The 20870-nt window shown below is 35.4% G+C and overlaps 1 protein-coding gene across 8 annotated transcripts in view; it reads right to left on the bottom strand.

Moving 5' to 3' along the window:
• Nucleotides 1-20870, bottom strand: part of CEP128 (centrosomal protein 128) — a 343429-nt gene that overhangs the window by 177257 nt on the left and 145302 nt on the right. For all 8 annotated transcript variants that reach the window (XM_059688963.1, XM_059688957.1, XM_059688982.1 and 5 more), the window contains 3 exons: nt 11535-11711; nt 7612-7671; nt 1912-2104 (listed from right to left, as the gene is read on the bottom strand). In XM_059688963.1, coding sequence (XP_059544946.1) covers nt 1912-2104; nt 7612-7671; nt 11535-11711 — 430 coding nt within the window. The remainder of the gene's footprint in view (nt 1-1911; nt 2105-7611; nt 7672-11534; nt 11712-20870) is intronic.

The raw sequence follows: 20870 nt of genomic DNA, 5'->3' as shown, positions 1-20870 counted from the left end.
TTATTGTTTGCTTACATTTTTGATATTCGGGTATTTTTAAATAGTTTTTAGATATTATGCTACAGAGCTAACTCTAATCATAGTACACAATGGAGCTAGAATCACTACTAACGATGTTATAGTGTCCCTAAATAAATCGGGAAGCTCTTAGAGAATATCGTTGTGAAGTGAATAGAAATATAATCAGTTTAAATGCTTCTGTAAAATGTAATACATAACTGAAATATTATGAACACAAATATTGTTATAATCCCAGAGTGTCATAAACAAAATATAAATCACTCTGATTAAATTACTCAATTTCTGCCAAATATTTACTGATTTTTCCTGTGGTCCTGCAGAGTTCATTGTGATTTCTTTCTTCACTAAAATGTGATGGCTCCCCTATTAACTGTGCAGCAGTCATCCATTCACTCATTCATTCATTTATTCACAAATATCTGACATATCAACTACGTTCCAGGTTCTTTCTTTGTTCGTTGATAAGGCATTGAACAAAATGAAAATGCAGCTATCTTTTAAAACCATAATTAAAGAGATTTACAAAAGTGAAAAACAATACCACTTTTCAATATTTTTGTCTTGGAAAATAATTAAATTTCATTAATTTTTATGTTTTATAGAATGAATTTATAATTATTACCTTAAAAGACTATCTTTTAATTAATTTTAATTTTAAATATGGTAAGTATTGATATATATAATGCGCAATAAAATTTTTGAGAACTCAAAGAGCTTTTAAGAATATAAAATGGTCCTGATCGAGAAAAGTTGAGACTCACTATAGTAGAGTAATAAAAAATTTTAAGTCGTATATAGGGAATAACCATGATGACTAAAATGAAAAACCAAAAGAAAATTATTTTGAAGAGGATTGCCATATGTCATATGCTTAGTTTTCTTTAATGGGACACTATATTAAGTTTTTTTATGGATCTTAAATTCATGAAGTTCACTAATAAAAGAAAAGGCCTACAGCCAGCACAACATAAGATACACTTAGGATCCCCATATATAACTGCTGTTTTTCTTCTTCCTGTCATGATGCCTCTCTAGTATAACCGAAGAGAAAAGTAGTTTCCCAAGTCCTTGTCTAACTTTTAGAGTTAAGTATAGCCTACATAGTAAACATATTATACTCTGCCCCTGCTCTTCCAAACTCTCTTCCCCTTATTCAATTGTTTTCACCATTGTGCTTATAGCCTTCTATTATACAATTTACCTATTTACATTTATTTTCTTTCATCCCACTCAATAAAAGGTAGACAAGAGTAGGATTTTTTCTAATTTATTCACTAATGTATCCTCAGCACCTATAACAGTGCCCAAGACAAAATCTGAACAAAATAAGTATTTCTTGAATGAATTAATAGGTATTTTACTCAAGTCAAGCATAAATTTTGGTATTTTACTAGGGAAGAACAAACATGTCTTGCCAAATTAACACTTTCCAATGACACGAGCTGTGTAAACAGAAGGGATATTGTAGCTGATGGAAACACGCTCAGGGCCGGGACAGTTTTTCCTTCTGAACCCAGAAATGAAGACAGGAGAGAAAAAGGAAAAGAGAAGAATCTATAATAATAAAAGCATAATATGCTAATTAGACCAGATGTCCTTCTGTACGTCCTTCTGGACGACCTTCTAGACTTCTGGACGAAGCCAGGGCTGCATGGGAAGCCTGGGTCCCAGGTGCCTGCTAGCAGCCGGAGGGAAGACCAGGTCCCGGGTGCCAGAGGGAAGCAGGTACCGGCAGCCAGGGGAAAGAAGGCCTACTCTTGCATGAATTTCATGCATCAGGCCTCTAGTATGCAATAATCTGAGCTGGAGGTAAAAGAAGTAGGTTTTCTCCCTCTGCTGGATTCCAGGAACACAAACAAAGAACAGTGAGAGTAAGAGCAGCTAACACACCTCTCTTCTCTTGGTGTATTTCTTCCAGAAGCAGCTCCTGCCTTTCTATCTGTTCCAGGAGACACTGGAGCTCGGATTCCTTGTTCTCAGTCATATTCCTGAGCTGCTGTCTGCACAGCATTAGCTCGTGCCGCAGACTTTTCTCCCTGTTTTCTCTCTCCTTCAGTTCCTCACAGAGCCATTGAAGTTTAGTCTAAAAAATGACATTTATAACTAATTAAAAAAAACACAAGGTACAAATCTAGAAAACAATAGTATTTCAAAACAGTAAGAAAAATATCATAACATGAGCAAATATAGACAATAACAAACTTAAGCAAAATGAAAAATATACAATGGTTCATTCATATCAGTTAAAAGTGGTGTGAAATTAAGCCACTTTCTTGGATTTTTATAGAAATTTTGTATAGTCTATCATCTTTGCAAAGGCAATACTACAGAAAAATATGGCCTACTAAACTTCTAATATTAACACAATTAGCCTCCTAATTTGATATATAAAGCAGTTTAGTAAAGCATTTAAAAATCAAAATCACCCTGGACTAGGACTAGAAATTTGATAAAAGAGGGTTTTATTTCAGAGATTTAATTTTTTTTCCATTTCTGCTTCCTAAAAATACATATCCCCATGGTAGCTAATCAATCAGGTAGAGAGATTCTCCATAAGCTTAGGGAGATAAAGTCAGCCTTCCCCCACCTTGAAGAGGTAAGAAAATGTAATCAGAACCAACTCCCTTTTTCATAGATGCTGACCTCACTGTCTTTAAGATTTAATCTGCCCTTCATATTTCCCTTCCCTTTTCCACTTATTACATCACAATATTTGGCCTATGTTTACTATTACTAACAATAATAATGGAGAAACAGCAAATCTGTTTTGTCAGAGCAATAATCCTATTGGTTATGGTAAAAACAAAATAATAAACCTCCAAAAAACCTTCTGAAACAAAGTGGTAATCAGGTTTGATATGTGTTATTATGAACTAAATTGCATCCCCTCAAAATTCATATGTTGAAGCTCTAAACCTCTATGTGACAGTATTTGGAGATAGGGCTCTTAGTGAAGTAATTAAGATTAAATGAGGTCATAAGGGTGGGACCCTCAAGAGACACAAAAGCTTATAGCAAGTTTATGCTCCCTCACTGCTCTTTCTGTTTTCTAGCCCCCCAAATCCCTCAAACCACCCCAATCACACCCCACCCATGTTTGCATGAAAAGTGGAATTCTACAAGCCAGAAATAGGGCTTAACAGAAACCAATCCTGACGCCTTGATCTTGGACTTCTAACCTTTATAACTGTGAGAAAATAAATGTCTGTTGATTAAGCCACCAACCAGTCCATGGTATTTTGTTACAGTAGCCTGAGCAGACTAATACAATATGACCTATGGCTTTGATTTATTCATATGAAGCCTTAATTCCATTGCCAGACAAAATTTTAAAAACAGATTATAGCTAGATGCCTTTTTGAACTGAATATGTATGCAGAATATGTTATTAATTCTACAAAACAAAACACCAAGTTATGGAAATTTAATCAACCAATAATCAATTATGAGAATCAGTATCTGTTAGAGAAACACCCAGAGTTTTTATTAAGTATCTTGAAGAAACAGCTTGAATACTATAGGAATAACTTTAACAATAACAAATAATAATTTGCTGACAAGGCTATTAATCATAATGCAAACACCATTCTATTAACCACTCACAAGAGCATTTTATAGATTACATAATAGCCTCATTTATTTAACTATATCAACAAAGTATTGTTAAATAAACCAAAGAGAAAGAATTTCTCAGTAAGGAAATAGTTGTCTTATTAATAGTTGACAACTTGCAATAAGATGCGAATATTTATAATTATCTAGTTAAACAATCAAAATGGTCTTTTTAATCTATCAGAATATCCTCACTGAGATTTAGTATAATAATATATTAAAATCATAAAGGAAAGACTCAAAATTAAAAGCCAAGGAAAAGAGAAAACTTGAATAAAAAGAATATTGCTGATAAAGTTAGCAATATAGGGACCCATAATTATGGTTGGCTAGCTTCAAAATCCATCTAAGCATCAGCCTCCACAGAAGCTTCTGTGTACCTCTTACATGTGTGTGGGGAAACACGGGAGACTTAGCCGGAAAATTTGTAAGGAGGAAATTCCGAAAGAATTTTCTAGGGGAGATGGCTGAAGGTGATGGCCCATAATTGTTCCTTGACCTTTCCAAACAAGTCTGCACGCACAGACCCTCGAGTGTTTACCAGAATCTTTATGCTTAATCTTTATGCTTAAGGGTACTGCTGACGCCTGTGTCCTCCCAAGAATGCTGACCCTACTGATTGTTCTAAAAGTCAATTTCAGCTCAAACTGCTGTTACAAAAAAGCCTGAAGAGGAAGGCAAATGAGACTGTCTGGTCTGTAGCCAGGCAGTCCCTTAGCCCTCTCTTTCACAGCAAATAATGTGTCAGAGTAATCGTTCATCTGTCGCTCAGGACCTGCTGGTCAGCCCAGGCACATGTGATATTAAAATTATTTACATAAGTGTCAGCTTCTCCAGACAAAACGTGTTCCTCAAGAGGATCATGTCTTAATTAACTTTCATGTCCGGAGCATACAGCATAGTATCTAGGACACAGTAGTTTCTCAGTAAATTCTCTGATAAACTGAATAAAATTTGGTCTCTACATCTGCTATCAAGATTTATGACAACAAATCCATAATCTCTGTGAATTCCTTGCCTGGCATTCCTTAACCACCACCTCGAACATCTTCCACCCACAATGCCTTATTCTGACCATCCGATGGTTATTTTATCTGTGTGCCTGGTCCAACTCTAAGTTGGACTTCATGTGTGTACTGTGCCAACAAAGCAATAGTGACACAATCCCCACTCAGTCCTCTAGTTCTTTTAGGATTAACACTAACAGAATAAATTCATGTGGCAGATTTATGAAAACAATTACCAAAGGCCCTCAGAGGTCCTTCTAATACTGCAAGAAGTCAGCATGGACTAGCTGAATAGCAATTCCACTTTCCATATAGTTTTTGTCCTTTGATTTCAGATCTTATCTCCAATACTTATAGAGCTATTCACTCATAGTTCATGGGAATTACAGTATTGTGGCCCATCAATAACCCAAGCCATCTCTCCACAAATAGATTCCATTCCTCCCCAGTCCACTGGTCAGTGTGGGGAGCTTATCAGGACCCTTTTACGCAGTAGAGGAACAGTTGTCTCATGCAGTATTAAAACCTGTCTGATCAGGAGTTCAATCCCATTAAATGATAAGGGAAAACTGCTTACTAGCTCCCAAATTAAAGAGCTCTGATCAAGAGTCATCTCTGGCTCTCATAAGTTAGCTGAACAACAGCAGTGAAAGTGTTCTGTTCAGAAATGATAAAGATTTTAACTTGAAAGAAAATTCCAAGTACATTGCTCTTGTCAAAACTGTGAAGTTGGGAAAAAGAAAAAAGAAAAATGCTTTATTAATGCACAACAGAAGTTTCTAGTCAAAAAAATTCTAAGACAGCAAAATACGCATATTCTAGATTTCCTATGCAGGTGGCATAAATGCAAATTTGCATTTGGTTCTATCAAAAATGGTTAGGACAGTAAGGATCACAGTTCTTAGAGCTGGATAGAAATTTTACAAGGTTGGATAAATTTCTATTTTTAATCATAATACTGTTTCTTATTAAGAATTTTTTAAACAATTTTATGTATCTTTTTTATATTGTTTATTGATTTTAGAGAAGGGAGAGGGAAAGAGATAGAAACATCAATGATAAGAGAGAATCACTAACCAGCTGACTCCTACATGCTCTACACTAGGGATTGAGCCCCCAACTCGAGCATGTCTAGCTTGACTGGAATCGAATGGGACCCTTCAGTCCGCAGCCTGGCACTTTATCCACTGAGCCAAACCAGCTAGGGCTTAAGAATTTTTTTTGAGGGGAGCTTCTCTACTTACTACCTGGCCTTCAAAGGTAAACCTTGTCTTTCTACCACCTCCCACCTGTATCTTACCCACCCATCTTGGCCATTATTCTGTGTTTACTCAAATATTCTTGCATTTTATACCTATAATTTTTTGGTCATACAAACTTTTTATATGACCAAGTTTAAATATAACACAATTGTAGAAGCCCTCTGAGACATGCTGGCAGCTTCATAGCCTCCCGTCCTCCCAGTACAAACATCAGAGTTAGTTCTTCCTTCTCCTGTGTTCGTCTGTCAATGTTGACATAGTTCTACAACAACATAACACACCTTGAGGAGGCTTCAAATTTGTTTACATCACCATTCCCCCCATTAGCTTCCATGGCTTACTAACACTTATATCCCCAGTGTCTGTACACAAAAAAGTACACAATCAATAAATCTTGGCTGAAAGAAGACTTTAGATGGCAATACACATAATGGCAAGAACGCTATGAGTGGACATGGATGTGATCCATTTTCCCATTCTGAAAAAGTCACATTCTTCTCTGAAACTTCATTTTTCTCATATTTTTAAAAAAGGACACTGTTTAAAATCAAAGGTTCTTTCTTTGTAATAAAACCTTAAGTTGGACCACAATTGGTCACATTTACAGTACAGTTGGTTTTCTTACAGAATTTAAATGGGATGGAAGATTTTGCACTTTATGTTAAAGCTGAAATAAAACTAGCCTAAAAAGAAATGCAAGTTCTTAAATATTGAAACTTGAATAAACATATCTATATCTTATGTGCTCATAATTTTCTATATATTTTAATTTCTATTTCAATAGAAATAGAATAGTTAAATTTCAATAATTTGAATTTCCAAGCTGATCTATGAAGATAGTTGATAATTACCTGAAGTGTAGAATATTAGCAAATTGTTCAATTTTATTTATTTATTGCTTACATTACATTAAATTTGAATCATAATGCTAAAAAAAAATGAAGCAATAAAGTTATCTTCAGAACTTAAAGTTAATTCCTCCAATTTTGTAAATGAGGAAACAGGACACCCAGAGAGGTGAAGGGATTTGCTTAAGCCATACAGAGATTTGACAGGCTTTGAGCAGACCCTCAGAAACCAAAATCTATATATATAAAAGGCTAATATGCAAAGTGTCCCCTTGGGAGTGCAACTGGGAGAACAGGAGTTCCATTGCTCGCTATGATGTATGCTGACCACCAGGGGGAAGTGCAGAATATGGTGGGCAATCAGCGGCTGCAGCAGGGCGCTGAGGGAGTGAGGGAAGGAGGAGGTGAGGAGAAAGGGAGGTGGGAACGTGATCAGCCCCAGTCGCCAGCCAGGTCTAGGTACCCTAACCTGTGCACAAATTTCATGCACCGGGCTTCTAGGATACGTATATATGTGTAATGAAGGGTGGTGACAGCTGCCCTGACCTTTGTACACTCCAGAGACATTGCTTTAGCAAAGGAAAAGGCAGAAGAACTTGTCTCTCTGATGGTCTAATTTTAATATTTCAACAGTTTTACCTTCCTTTTTCATTCCATTCCATCCCTATACATTTAAGCTAATTTTTCAATAGTAAGTCAAAGGAACATGGAGATTTCATAATGCATTATAATAATCTTTCTCAGCAATAAAGTACTACAGCTTCACATGCTCATTATGTGACAAAAATATATGGCTAGCCCAAATAGACACCTTGAAGCTCATAAACATTATGATAACTTTAAGATTCAAAGATCAATTACCTTGCTTTCTGCTAACCAGCGATGTGGGTCATAATTAATGTCAGGACCAGATGAAAAAAACTAAAAGAGAGAGAGAGAATAGTCAATTAAAAGTAGATTTTTCTCTGAAATGAATTTACCTAAATGAAAATTTTCACCATAACATACAAAAGTGTCTAAAACTTAAGGGTTTAGAAAGGAGACAGTTCATACCAAGTACTCAATCAATTCCAAAACATGATTTAACATTTCTGTTTATATATATATATATATATATATATATATATATGTGTGTGTGTGTGTGTGTGTGTGTGTGTGTGTGCATATATATACACACACACATATATAATGTTTTTATATATGCATATGTAAAATGTAAACATTTAGCTAAAATACAGAGACATGAATTAACTCTCAAGTGCTAAGGCTGATTCCATGCAGCCTTGATTAAACCAGTTAACTTCATATTTTCCTTGTTTCTTTTTCTCAGTCTTGCTCCTTGTATTTCACAGGGGGTGTGATATAATTACACAGAAACTTAATTCTTTGTATCATTTATCCTTCTTTAATTTTATACTATGAGGGCCATTTTGTCTCATTAATGATTATGTAGAAATGACAGAAACTAATCATGGAGTCATTCCTTTATATCTCATGATGATAACAAAATCCCACAATAAGTAGGTTGTCTATGCCAGCTGCCCTGATTCCCTTCACACCAACTCATTTATAAACTCACTGCCATCTGTTTCTGTGTTATTACTGATAAAACTGTATTCAGAAGTTGTCAATGATTTTACAATTATAAATACAAATTTTTTTCTCAATTCCTACTTTTGTTGAACCTATGATATTTTTGCAGGACTTCTTTCTAGAAATGTTCTCTTAAAACTACCCTACCCCTCTTCAAAATATATTTATTCCTATTCTCCAATACTTCCATATTTCCTTATGTGTGAGCACATCTCTCCCTTAGGAAACATCATCAGGTAATTCATTTGGCATCTGAAAAATGATAATGAGTGCCAACCACATGTCATATATAGGAATGCTGTATTCTCATATCCAACCTTTCTCTCATCTACTGTTTCACTGTCTAACCCCTACCAAACTCTCATGCCCTCTCTCCCTATATTTTTAGGAAAATATTCCTAAGCACTCTAGTTCAAGGCAAAAAAAAAAAAAGTCTTGATCCAAAGCCTATCCTCTTTATGCTTTACAAATAAATGAATACTCAGACCAAGTGTTATGGGAAAACTCCTGAATTATCAAAGACTGGTCTGGGAAAATGATGTATCTTCCCTTCAGACATTTTCCTAAATGTTTTATAATGGTGGTGGTTTATTAAGTGTCTACCCTTAAGTTTTCAAACACTACAGACATTTACTAAAGTAGAATAGGTATAATGACTGGAAAAAGAAAATTTTAATTAGAAATCATACCAATATCCCCAAGGACTTTCCCTAGACTTGTTTGTTACATATCTATTATTCAATCCATTCCATAACACAGTCGCTCTCTACATAAAATGGCTGAAAATTTCATCAGCAATACTTCAAAAAGTCAACAAATGACAAAGAATTGGAATTAATCAATTTTTTAAAACATTTTACAAGGATTGCCTCTCCCATAGATCTCTGAACTACAAAGCAAGGAATTTATCTTAACAAACACCCAAGGGTGGTTTCTTTGAGGTAAGAGAAAATGTTATGTTCTTGTGTATTCTTTTTTTCAAGTTTACAGAAATGAAACAACAGAAGGTATAAACAGAAAGAGACCCACAATGGAAAAAAAAATGTGGTCTTAAAAAAATAATAATAATAAAACTGAAAAAATGCCCATTCTTTTAAATTTATCTCCACCCATCACGTGGATTGAATTAGTCTCTCTCCAAGAGAAAAGGTGCCAAGACCCATTATTACAATCATTCCATGACTGAAAGCCTATTAAAAAATATGGTGCTTTTCAGAATATGTTAGATGGAAGGAAAATTTAAGCAACCTGCTATATGCAAACTATATTTTAGCCTATAATTAACCATAACAAGGTTTATATACCTTATAGCATGATCCAAATGTTTCCATTTTTATATCTCTACTTGACCAAAAACAAGTTGCCCTGACATAAATACTTAAATATAGAATAAACATTTCCTTGGTAATATATGATTCTTTTTGATGCAATTAGGATTTCAAGGTCACACATCCTTTAAATATATGTAAACACAACAAATATTATACAAATATAGCAGCATTAGACAATAAAATATAAATAAACCAGCATGATAGCAGGCCCTATAACAAGACTAAAAGAGTTAGTTTTCCCCAAAAGCAAATTACTGCTCATATTTGGCTCACAGTCCTCTTAAACTGACATCTGATTTGTTTCAAAAATGTACAGATAAATACATATCATAGAAATTCCACCAACTCCACCAAATTCTAACAGTTGAAATACTTTTGTTAGTCAAATCCTAAAACACCTTCGACTTCACGAGTAGAATTATAGTTTTATTTTCTTTAAAACACCACTTAAGAAAACCAAGAAAAAAAATGGTAAGGAAAAAAATGGGGAAAGTACTATAAAATGGAACAGTTATTGTATATGAGGAAAAGGATGAATGACAAAAGAAACACCTGAAGAGGATTTTTAAAAAGCCCTATGCCTGATCCTATAATTTTAGTAATATCATATCATCAAATGAACTAAATACAGTGGTAAATGATAGCTTGTCAATGCTCTCTGTATGTAATATAGCAGTACTAGAACCTAGAGTTAATAAGAAGTGCTTACCTTGAAGAAATTAAGAACACCCATGATTACTTCTGTTTTTATTGATCATTTCACTAGGACTATAAATTGAATTGCAATCAATATCCCATTTTAAAGACAGAAAAGCTAAATTAAATATACTTTGTTTAAATGGGGAAGGCAAATAGCATAGTGGTTACTTGATTAAGCTCCAGAGTTAGACTCCCAAGGTTTTTAGTCCTAGTTTTAGTATTTAACTAGATATATGGCCAGAGGCAAGTTACTTAACCCCTCCAAGTCTTGCTTTCTCTTTGTCAAAAAAATGGATTAATCAGAGTACCTATAGGACTGGGTGGTTTTAGGGATTAAAGGAGAGATTACATACAACATACTTACCACAGTTCCTGTAATGTAACTAGTGCTCAATAGATATTGGCCAGTAGTATACCAACAACAACAAAAATGGCCTGTGAAAATGAAAAATTCAAAATCCAGTCCTCTTGACCCAACTATGCATTTTAGCCAGAACTGCTGCCTCTCTTGTAAGACATTTTCTTTTAAATGTGAGACAGACAATTCAATGGAATCACAGCACATGTTCTCTCACCGGAACTGTGCAATAGATACAGTACCTCATTCCAAAAAATGCAAGATGTTATTTCCTTTCATAAAACTTTCTCAAATAAAAATGTAAATACCATGTAACCATACATTAAAATCTTATTATAGTTATACTAGAGGCCTGGTGCAGTGGGGTCCCTCAGCCTGGTGTGTGCCCTCTCACAATTCGGGACCCCTCGGGGGATGTTGGAGAGCTGGTTTCGGCCCCATCACCACAGGCCAAGCAGAGGGACCCCACCAGTCCACAAATCCATGCACCGGGCCAGTTTCGGCCTGATCCCCACAGGCCAGGCTGAAGGACCCCACTGGCCTCTAGTATGTATATAAGATCTTTGGTTAATCTCTTCCTGCCCTCCTCCCTCCCCCATTCCCTCTGAGATTCATCAGTCTGTTCCATGTTTCCATGCTGGTGGTTTCTGCTCCTGCGTTGAACGTCTGCCCCCTGGTGATCAGTGTGTGTCATAGCAACTGGATGGTTGGTCGGTCGGCCAATTGGCCAGTGGTTGCTTAGGCTTTTAGATATATAGATATAAGGAAACTAAGTGAAAGGTACAATGAGAACTCATAATTACTTTGAATTTCTCCATCGAGTCCCTGGAGAAGGTCTTACAAGCTGCATCAATTTCCTTTCCTATTACACTAAGAATGGATTCTTGTTCAGTCTCCAGACAAAGAAGTTGATCCTTGAGCTGCAATCTGGCCTCTTCCATCCTCCTTAAGTGCTCTTCTTCATTGCTTATATGTTTCTCCTAAAGCATTCATAAATAAAAACAATTATTAAGTGGAGGCAAGAAACACCTGTAATATCCAAACAACCAACTTAAATAAGTGCATTAGAAAACAGATCTAATTCTGTCAGTCCCTTTACTGGAATAAAACCTTCTGCCTACTCATTAACTGAGGTCAACTTATAAAGAATTCATAAGTAGGGCATTGGGAGAACTGGTAGTGGATAACTGACAAAGAAAATTATAGTTAATCTGCACCCAAAAGTAAAAGTTGAAAAAAATCCCGTATCATTTAATAATTTAATATCATTAATGGTCAGATTAAAAGCTGATACTATAACTGACTCTGAACTACCAAAAATTTAGTAAAACACTTCAAAATGCAAAATGTCAAATAAGATCATGTCAGCTTTTTCATTTAAGAAAAAAAAATAAGTGTTATAATCTTTATGTCATCAAAACATTTTTTAAAAGTTTAAGTTTTCAAATGCAGTCATACTCCATAATTGCTTCGAGTCATAAAAATTTGATAAAAGCAAGATGGAGCTACTTTTCAAGTAAGCAAATAGTATATTTAATAAAAAGGATTTCTAAGGAGTCCTTTAAGAGATTACAAGGACTTGGGGGCCCCCTGTAGGCAGAACAATGTTCAATCATGATTACACGATTTCATTACCAGGGAAATTCAAGTTGTAATGCACAAGGCTTGGAAGGGAAAAAAACAGACTCACTAAAATTGTAAGTATAAATGGTGGACAAAAAGTCATGATGCTGGCTGGTTTTGCCTTCAGACATTCCATAACAGCCTAATCATCTTTACCTACCCTAATAAACATAACACAAGCAGGAAGATTATGTGGTCAACAAACCCAGCTTGAATTGAAAATAACAAAGAGATGTTTTCAATGAAAAATAAAGAGGAAAAGTAGAATGATATTTTATCAGAATAATCACACATATTTCCTTTAAATTCAACTTTTATTGTTTAATATATTTTTATTGATTTCAGAAAGGAAGGGAGAGAGAGAGAGAAATAGAAACATCAATGATGACAGAGAATAATTGATCAGCTGCCTCCTGCATGCCCCACACTGGGGATAAAGCCCACAAACCAGGCATGTGCCCTGACAGGGAATCAAACTGTGACCTCCTGGTTCATAGGTCGGAGTCACTCATTGAGCCACACCAGCCACCAGGCAATTCAACTTACTTTTTAAAATAAATGAAACACCCTCTGCCCCAAAGAGCAGTCCTTTCACAACTTGTCTTCTGCCCTTCTCTCCAGCCTCATCACCCTCTTTTCCATCCTCTCATACTTTAACCTTTGCAGCTTCTCAAATATGCCTACATGTGTCTCTTCCGATCAATCTGATGTGTTCAACACTACTTCAAGTTGCACTATTTCAAATGGAACTGGTAGCCAAGAGACAGCATTTGTCTTGAGTACATCATCCTGGTCTGGACTTCAACTTTGTAAACTTAGGAACTGGATTTTTTTTTTTTTTTGTACTCTAAGTTGAGTCAACTTTTAGCAGTAGAGTAACATTAAATTTACAAGAGACTATGTGCAAACTAGAATGCCACTCAATTAACTACATTAATTTACAATGAGGACCATAACTGCCATATGGAACAGAATGCTCATGTCAGCATAACCAATACATTTTCTCCCTGTAGACCAGTCTAGATGAATAGGCATATTCTACAGAATGTTACTTAATAAACAAGAAATAACAGCCTTGCATGTCCATCTACAGTGTTTGGATGGAGACTGCCCAAATACATCTCCCTAACTTTCTGCATTGTCCTCATTCGGATCCGGACACACACTCCCTCCTCATTAATATGGCATTTCTTTATATATATGCAGATCTTGATCTCATCTGGGAGCCCTTCTGAAAAATTAGCATCCTGTCTCTGAATGGTATTTGATGATTTTGTAGTTTACTTACTAGAAAGCAACCTATTGTCAAGTCTCTAGGTGAGGATCCTTGCCTTTGTATTGCTGCTACATAACAACAAGGACACACCAAGATCAATGCTATCTCTTGGCTACCAGCTCCTTTTGAAAGAGCGCAACTTCAAAGAGTTGTATGGGAGGAGCCACATGTGGGTATACCTGCCATCTATACTTCTTATCCTTCAAAGTTTATCCTCAAGATGCCTTTCTTTCTTAATCACCCAATATAAAATGTTTCCACAACACATAATTCATATTATAGTTTTTAAAAAATGTATCACCCTGTCTTCTTCAATAAACTGCTTATTTCAGGAAACCACAAAACATTTATAATTATCTTTAAATTCCCCAACTTTGCTGCATAAGTGATTTAAACATTTTTTGAAGCTCAAATTCAACACTGTAAAGATAATTTCATTAATTACCATGAAGATCTCTACAGTCAGAGGTTACACAGGTTTGCTAGGAGGTTTCCTCTGCACATACCCAGGTGTGATGTTAGTACCTGAGTTACTGATGTATTTAAAGGACAACTGTTCATAGTCTAAACCAGTGATGGCGAACCTATGACTGGTTTAGACACCTCTGATACGCGAACTCATTTTTTTGGTTGATTTTTCTTTGTTAAATGGCATTTAAATATATAAAATAAATATCAAAAATATGTCTTTGTTTTACTATGGTTGCAAATATAAAAAAATTTCTATATGTGACATGGCACCAGAGTTAAATTAGGTTTTTCAAAATGCTGACACGCCGAGCTCAAAAGGTTCGCCATCACTGGTCTAAACCCAGGCAATTCACAATGGTATTCTAATTGATCTTTCTGTTCTCATTTTTCTCATAGCAATCTTTCTTTTACCAACTGTCACTTTTCTGTTATTTGACTCTTATTAATAAGAAGACAAAACTACTTCCATATTTTGATATCCTTAAAATGTTGATCATGTCAGAAAAAGCCCTATAAAATTCAATCTCTTTAGCAAAAACTGAAAATTTCATTATTCAATTTACTGTCTTCCATGAGACAGTTAGCATGTCCTATCTAATCTCCCTTCAAAGTAAAATTCAGAACAATGAACTCAAAAAGAACAGGGGGTTCAACTACCTGTTCTTTCAGAAATCCCTTCTTTTACACATCTGACAGAAGGTGATCCAACCCCTATATGACCAGCTCAAATTTCAAGGAACCGAACACTTGACAAAACTGTAAAATCTCTCATTAGTCTAAGTGCTATAAGTAAATGAATCCTCCACCCCTACTAAATCTTCTAACACTCCAGGTAAAGATACATGTTTTTTTACTTAACGAGGCTACAGATATGGCCCCTTGCCGGTTCTCTATCCTCAGCATGTGCTCCAGGACTCTACAACTGGAGCTATGTAAGCTGTTCCACTATGTACTTATGCAACTGTTTCATTTATTCACTCATTCAACAAATGTTTATGGAAGGCCTACTATGCTGAGACATTCTGGGTCTAGGGACAGAATGAATGAGATATATAAGGCCCTTGCCCTCATTGAGACAACAAATATCTCCATTAAATTTCATCAGTTTTGTTTTGTTTGTGACTTGAGAATATCCATTTGTATACTAATGGTGACACCCAATAAATTCACTCTTTCTCTCTGGTTTCAAGTTGCAGAAATAGCTCTACCAGTGGAGCAAGCACAGCTACTTCTATGGAAGGGGTAGGAGGGTGACAGGCTGACAGTAATCCAGGCATCCTGGCTGATTTGGAGGCATATCTATCTATACTTATAAAAGCCTAAGCAACCGTTACGACCTGACGACTGGATAACTCGACGACCAGCCGGTAGCTATGACCATCAGGGGGCAGACACTCAATGCAGGAGCTGTCCCCTGGTGGTCAGTGCATTCCCACAGCCAACCTCCCGCGGTCCCTCCCCCCAGCCGGCCACGATTGGGACTGGGTAGACAGCCCTCATAGGCTGGGAGGGACCCCACCTGTGCATGAATTTGTGCACCATGCCTCTAGTCAATAAATAAGGGAAGATGATAATATTTAGGTACTGTCATGGCTATTCCCTGGGCTTCCAATGAATTTAAAGGGTGCAAGAATTCTACAACAAAAAGCTACCGTATTTCTAGAGAACCGGAGGTAGGACAAGGCATTTTAGCTACTGTTTAGAATATGGGAAACACGGTTAATCTTTTCAGCACAAATGGATGCAGATACCTGGATCTTGGGACTATAAGGGTCTTCTTTGTGGGGATAGATATAGAAGAAGCTGACCAAAGCAGTTTATATAATCCAAGAAGAGAGATCATCTATATCATGGCTGAAGTTGAATTAGAGAATAAATGTTACAAATGTTACCCTTAATATTACAAATGAGGAAACTAAAGTTCAGACAGACTAAGTAACTTGATTATATTCAAAGAGCCTAAAACCCATGCCCTGAGTTCCCTTACTCCCTGACTGGTGCTATTAAAATGCTAGGTCAAAATTGTAAAACTGAACTTTAGAAAGCCAGTATGAAAAACTGAGAAAAGTCATCAGCAGGTTATGTGGAGACTAATGTAGTGCTAATGTAGAAAGAATAACTAAAAAATTATTTCTGGATGAGCCTTATCATTAGAAAACACAAGGCATATTCAAAATAAACCATAAAAAGAGGAAAACACTCATCAAGCACAAACAATATCCTAAACTTTTAGGGGCTCTCCATCCACACTAGAGACATACCCTATGTACACATGAAATCTGCTCTTGGCAAATTTTAATTAGTAAGTATACTAACCACACACTAAGCACGTGTGGTTCCACTGTCCAGACAGCAAGGTTTTAAGAAGCTTCCATTTCAGGACAGGAAAAGCTAGTATTTATTGATATTTACTTCTAAAGGAAATGAAAAATTATACTGCTCACAGTCTCGTCACACACACACACACACACACACACACACACACACAGCTGACTGGCTTGATCAAGAGACCTGTAATTCAAAGGATCAGAAATACTCCTCTAATTCTATATTTGTGGTTCAGCACACTCCTCATAACTCAGAATATTCACTTTTCCAAAGGCTGTATGATTATAAGGAGACATGATCTTAATGCAAATAGAGTAACTTTAATAAAACTAGAGCATGTCCAAAATGTTATCTCCTTGGTAAAAGCTTATGAGATTTCTTTAGTGTCTTAAGATTTCCAGAAAAGCTGCTTTATTCCCAATATGGTTATTACATGAAATGAAAACAATTCTTCACACACCTTAACAGAAACAGAAAGCACACTTACCAAACTAAATAAATCATTCATTTGCAATGTTAATGTTTTTCTTTTACAGAAAATGAACTTGAATAACCAAGTGTGGCAATATTTGATACCCAAAGCCATCAGCAGGGGCAGACGGGAAAAGAGGTAAAGAAAGATCAAATAATATGGGGCGGGGCAAAAGTAAGTTTACAGTGGTTCCTATGGAAAATAATACAATACTTAATAAATTATAATACAGGAATAAACTCTGTTTTGTATACTCACAACTGTAAACCTTCTTTTGCTCCACCCTGTAATAAGGTCTGAAATAAAAATTAGCACAATGTAATTCAAAGTTATTGGGAGCATGGCTTGTTGAAACTCTAGACCTGGACACATCACCTAAAAAGTTTTGGGAAAGAGTATTTCTGTAACACAAGATAACTGTATGCCTAAGCCTCAAATCCAGGACACTAGGATTACAAGGCAAATAATGAAACTATCCTGAACAAAAATTGAATCTGTCTGGAAGCCTTTTATCTGGTTCTCTAAAGAAGGCTCACATTACTTATGCCAACAGAGTTGACTCAGCTGTAAGGAAGTTGAGATATAATATGAAACACCAACGAAAGCAGAAACAGCAGCATGACTCAATGGGAAGGATCTACTATGGATATTACAGAAAACTTAAGAAGAGTTTAATCTGGTAAATTGCCACACAGCAGTTCAAACTGTCTTGCAAAATGGCCAATAAATAAATAACACCTTAAGTGCTGGTCACACCATAACTACTTTTTGCAAACGTACTTTTTAAAAACAGAAGATCTTTTAAGACAGTAGGCTTCTAAAATTCGAAGTATGGCTATTTAACACTTCCATTGGTATCAAAAAGAAAAAAAAGCAAAAGTAAGATAATTCTAAAATCCTATAGTTCTGATCAATTTGAAAGTCCCCATGGATTGTCCTACATATACCCCTTGCCCTCTGTGAACCCAACAATACTGAGGAATAAAGAGGACCAGGAAAGGTCATAAGACCGAATGTTTTTCCTTGTTATAAAAACCCAATAACATGCACCTCCTTCCTTACCCACATGGATGTTATAACAAGACAGAACATCTCAGCTCTTAGGAAGGCTAGGTGCCCCCTTTGTGCTCTGCTGGCACTTTATATGAGCTTCTGCTATACTACTTACTACTATGTGTGTCTTTCATATATGTCCCCTCACCAGACTGTGACTTCCTCAAGGTTAAAAAATCTAATTCTTTTTCATTTAAATATCCCAGCACCTAGTAGAATATCTTACACATAGAAAGCAGTCAATAAATTTTCTGGAACAGATAAATCCTTTTATTTTCCTCTCATTCCACAAGCATTTTTTGAGTATATTCTCTATATGCCAACCATAGTAGATCCCAACTATGCAATAATTAAAAACAAAACAGAATCTCTGAACTCGACTCTTCATGTTTCAATAAGCTGGGTTTTTTCAATAAACTAATTAGCAAACTTCTTTTCAGTTTGAGGGCAATCATCTTTTCAGTAGCAGATTACTGTGACTGTCAAGGCAAGCTGATGTCACAAAAGTGAGAGGATTGCCAGGGGTAAGAAGTAATCAGATGCAGAATAAATTCTGAGCACAAAAACAAGAAGAGCTGCTGATGAATAAAGTACTGTCCATGTATGAAAGAATAAGGTGGTTCTCTATATGTATTTAGTAAGCAAAATAACATTATAATTAATACTAGAAGACTGGTTTCCTAAAGTAAAAATGCTACTATTTTGTGGGTTAAATATACTCTTCGTCTTCTGAAAGTAGATGCTGAAAGTAGATGCTTTACAGTTTCCTTCAAAGAAGAGAAAGAAGTTACGATTAATAGTATGTGAAGAATAAGAACTGAGAGCATTGGTAAAATCGTAGAGCTAACATAAAAAAAAATGATGATATATTAGGACACTGGATATATGAATTTGATGCATGTTAAACCTTTTGTGTGAAAAAGACTTTCCAATCTATAACCTACTTGGTCTTGGGCAGACTAAGGAAAGTTATCCATAAGAAAGAAACAAAAAATGGAAATTCAAATTTAAATTTCTAACCCCATGTAAGTAAATTATTTTTGCATCAGGCTTTTCAAGATCATTTTCTAGGAGAATATTGAGCAATACAAAGATCATTGGCAGCATAATCAAAAAGGTGTTAGGATATATATTGGATACATTCCTAAAAATTAATATACAAAGTTGGAAACAAAAATATCTCTAAAGGGTATTTATTAAGTTGTAGGACAATTCTGTAATTATGTATTTCTATCAAGTCAAATGCCTGGAAACAGAAATAACATTATTTAAAATAAGCAGTTCTGATGCCTTTCTATTTCTGAAACAAAATATAGACAAGGAAACAAACAACTAAAGTTTTAAATTATGCATTTGGAATGAACATTGTTTAATTTTCAAAAGAAAAAGGAGTGTATCATTCATCTCCATAGAAATTTTTATAAGCATACAGCATCTTTAAAAACCACCAGAATTTCTTCCCCTCCTTGTTTTTTACCTAAAAGATGCTTAAGCATGCATTTATTCTTATAAAAGAATATGCTAAGAAAAGTTTAAAAACAAATCTCCAAATAATAAAACCCATGTATATAATAAGCACTTCCTAGCTGTTTTTTTTCCTTAAAACTTACAGAATACTGCTTGTTTACGATTAAATGACAAAACAGACCGAATCAACAAGCATTTTAAATAGTAATGAGAGAAAACTCAATGAAAATAAACCTGGACATTCATCTTATGTTCCCTTACAGGGTCCACCAAAGCAAAACAGGAATGCTTAACTTAAGCAAAGTGCTGAAAGATATAATATAGAACTCTTCATGTGGCCTATTCAGTTTAATTCCTATACTAGGGGTATCACTCACAATTTCAAAATTAAATGAAATCAAACTAATAGTTCAGGCTTTTTAAGTGCTCATACAGAACTACTTTCCTCTCAAGCCCTTGTAAGTTATCAACCACTTGGTGAGTTAGGATTAAATGGCAGGCCTCTCAATCAAATTCAAATCAGGAGAAATAAAGACCCAAACGTGAATTTCACTCCTTAAATTCATTTTAAAATCAAACTCTTTGATTGTCAATGGTTGGTAGAGAAGTCACTGTCAAAATAACAGAGTTTGAAAATGGCTTTTTCACACCTGCTTCAGTTTGGAAAGTAGAGACCAACTGTACTTCGATTCACCTTTATTTCTTGCCCCTCCCTCTGCATAGCTGTATGTATAACTGCCCGCCCTACCACCCCCCTCCCCGGCCCACACACACACACACACACACACACACTGTATAGTCACTTGACCTTTGCATTCTAAACTTGTTTCTTAGTATCTGGCACAATGTTTCATAAGCACTCTGATGTTTCAGTAAATTCTCTGTAGAAGTCAAAGACTACTGAGGACTTAATGACTGCAAGTGGTTCAATTAAAAATGCTTTGTAAATGACAAACACAAAATTTATAAGTGTACCTTTAATTGGACCGTTTTTATTATTTTCACTGGGTTTTTTCTTAAGATGACAGAAATCTGACAGGAAATTACTCATAAGATCCTAATTAGTGTTTATTTAGAGTATCTGATTTAAATTTGCCTCCTAATTAATTCGTGGTAGCTACAACTTTGTTCTACTCACACAATTTAAAATGGATGAAGCACCAAAGAGTGCAGTCTATCTAAAAATGGCCTATAGTGTAAACTTTAAAGTAAATGTTAGAAGTCAACAGCTCATTTGCTTCTATTCTTTCTTGTTCTTAAGAAAAGAATTTGAAATCAGAGAATTCTGCCTTCTATCAAAGAGCTTTTGGAAAAAAAATGTGTAACTATGATTTTGCAAAGTAGTAAACATTTTACAGAACAGATATATGACAATCATATATATTTATCCACATCATGAAAAATGGCAATCCTAAACAGATGGTCAAATTAGAACTGAAACACTGAACT

This window comes from Myotis daubentonii, chromosome 1 (genome assembly GCF_963259705.1).
Source record: "Myotis daubentonii chromosome 1, mMyoDau2.1, whole genome shotgun sequence".
Lineage (NCBI taxonomy): Eukaryota > Metazoa > Chordata > Mammalia > Chiroptera > Vespertilionidae > Myotis > Myotis daubentonii.
Note: the sequence above shows the minus strand (reverse complement) of the source record. Positions and strands in the feature narration are given on the sequence as shown.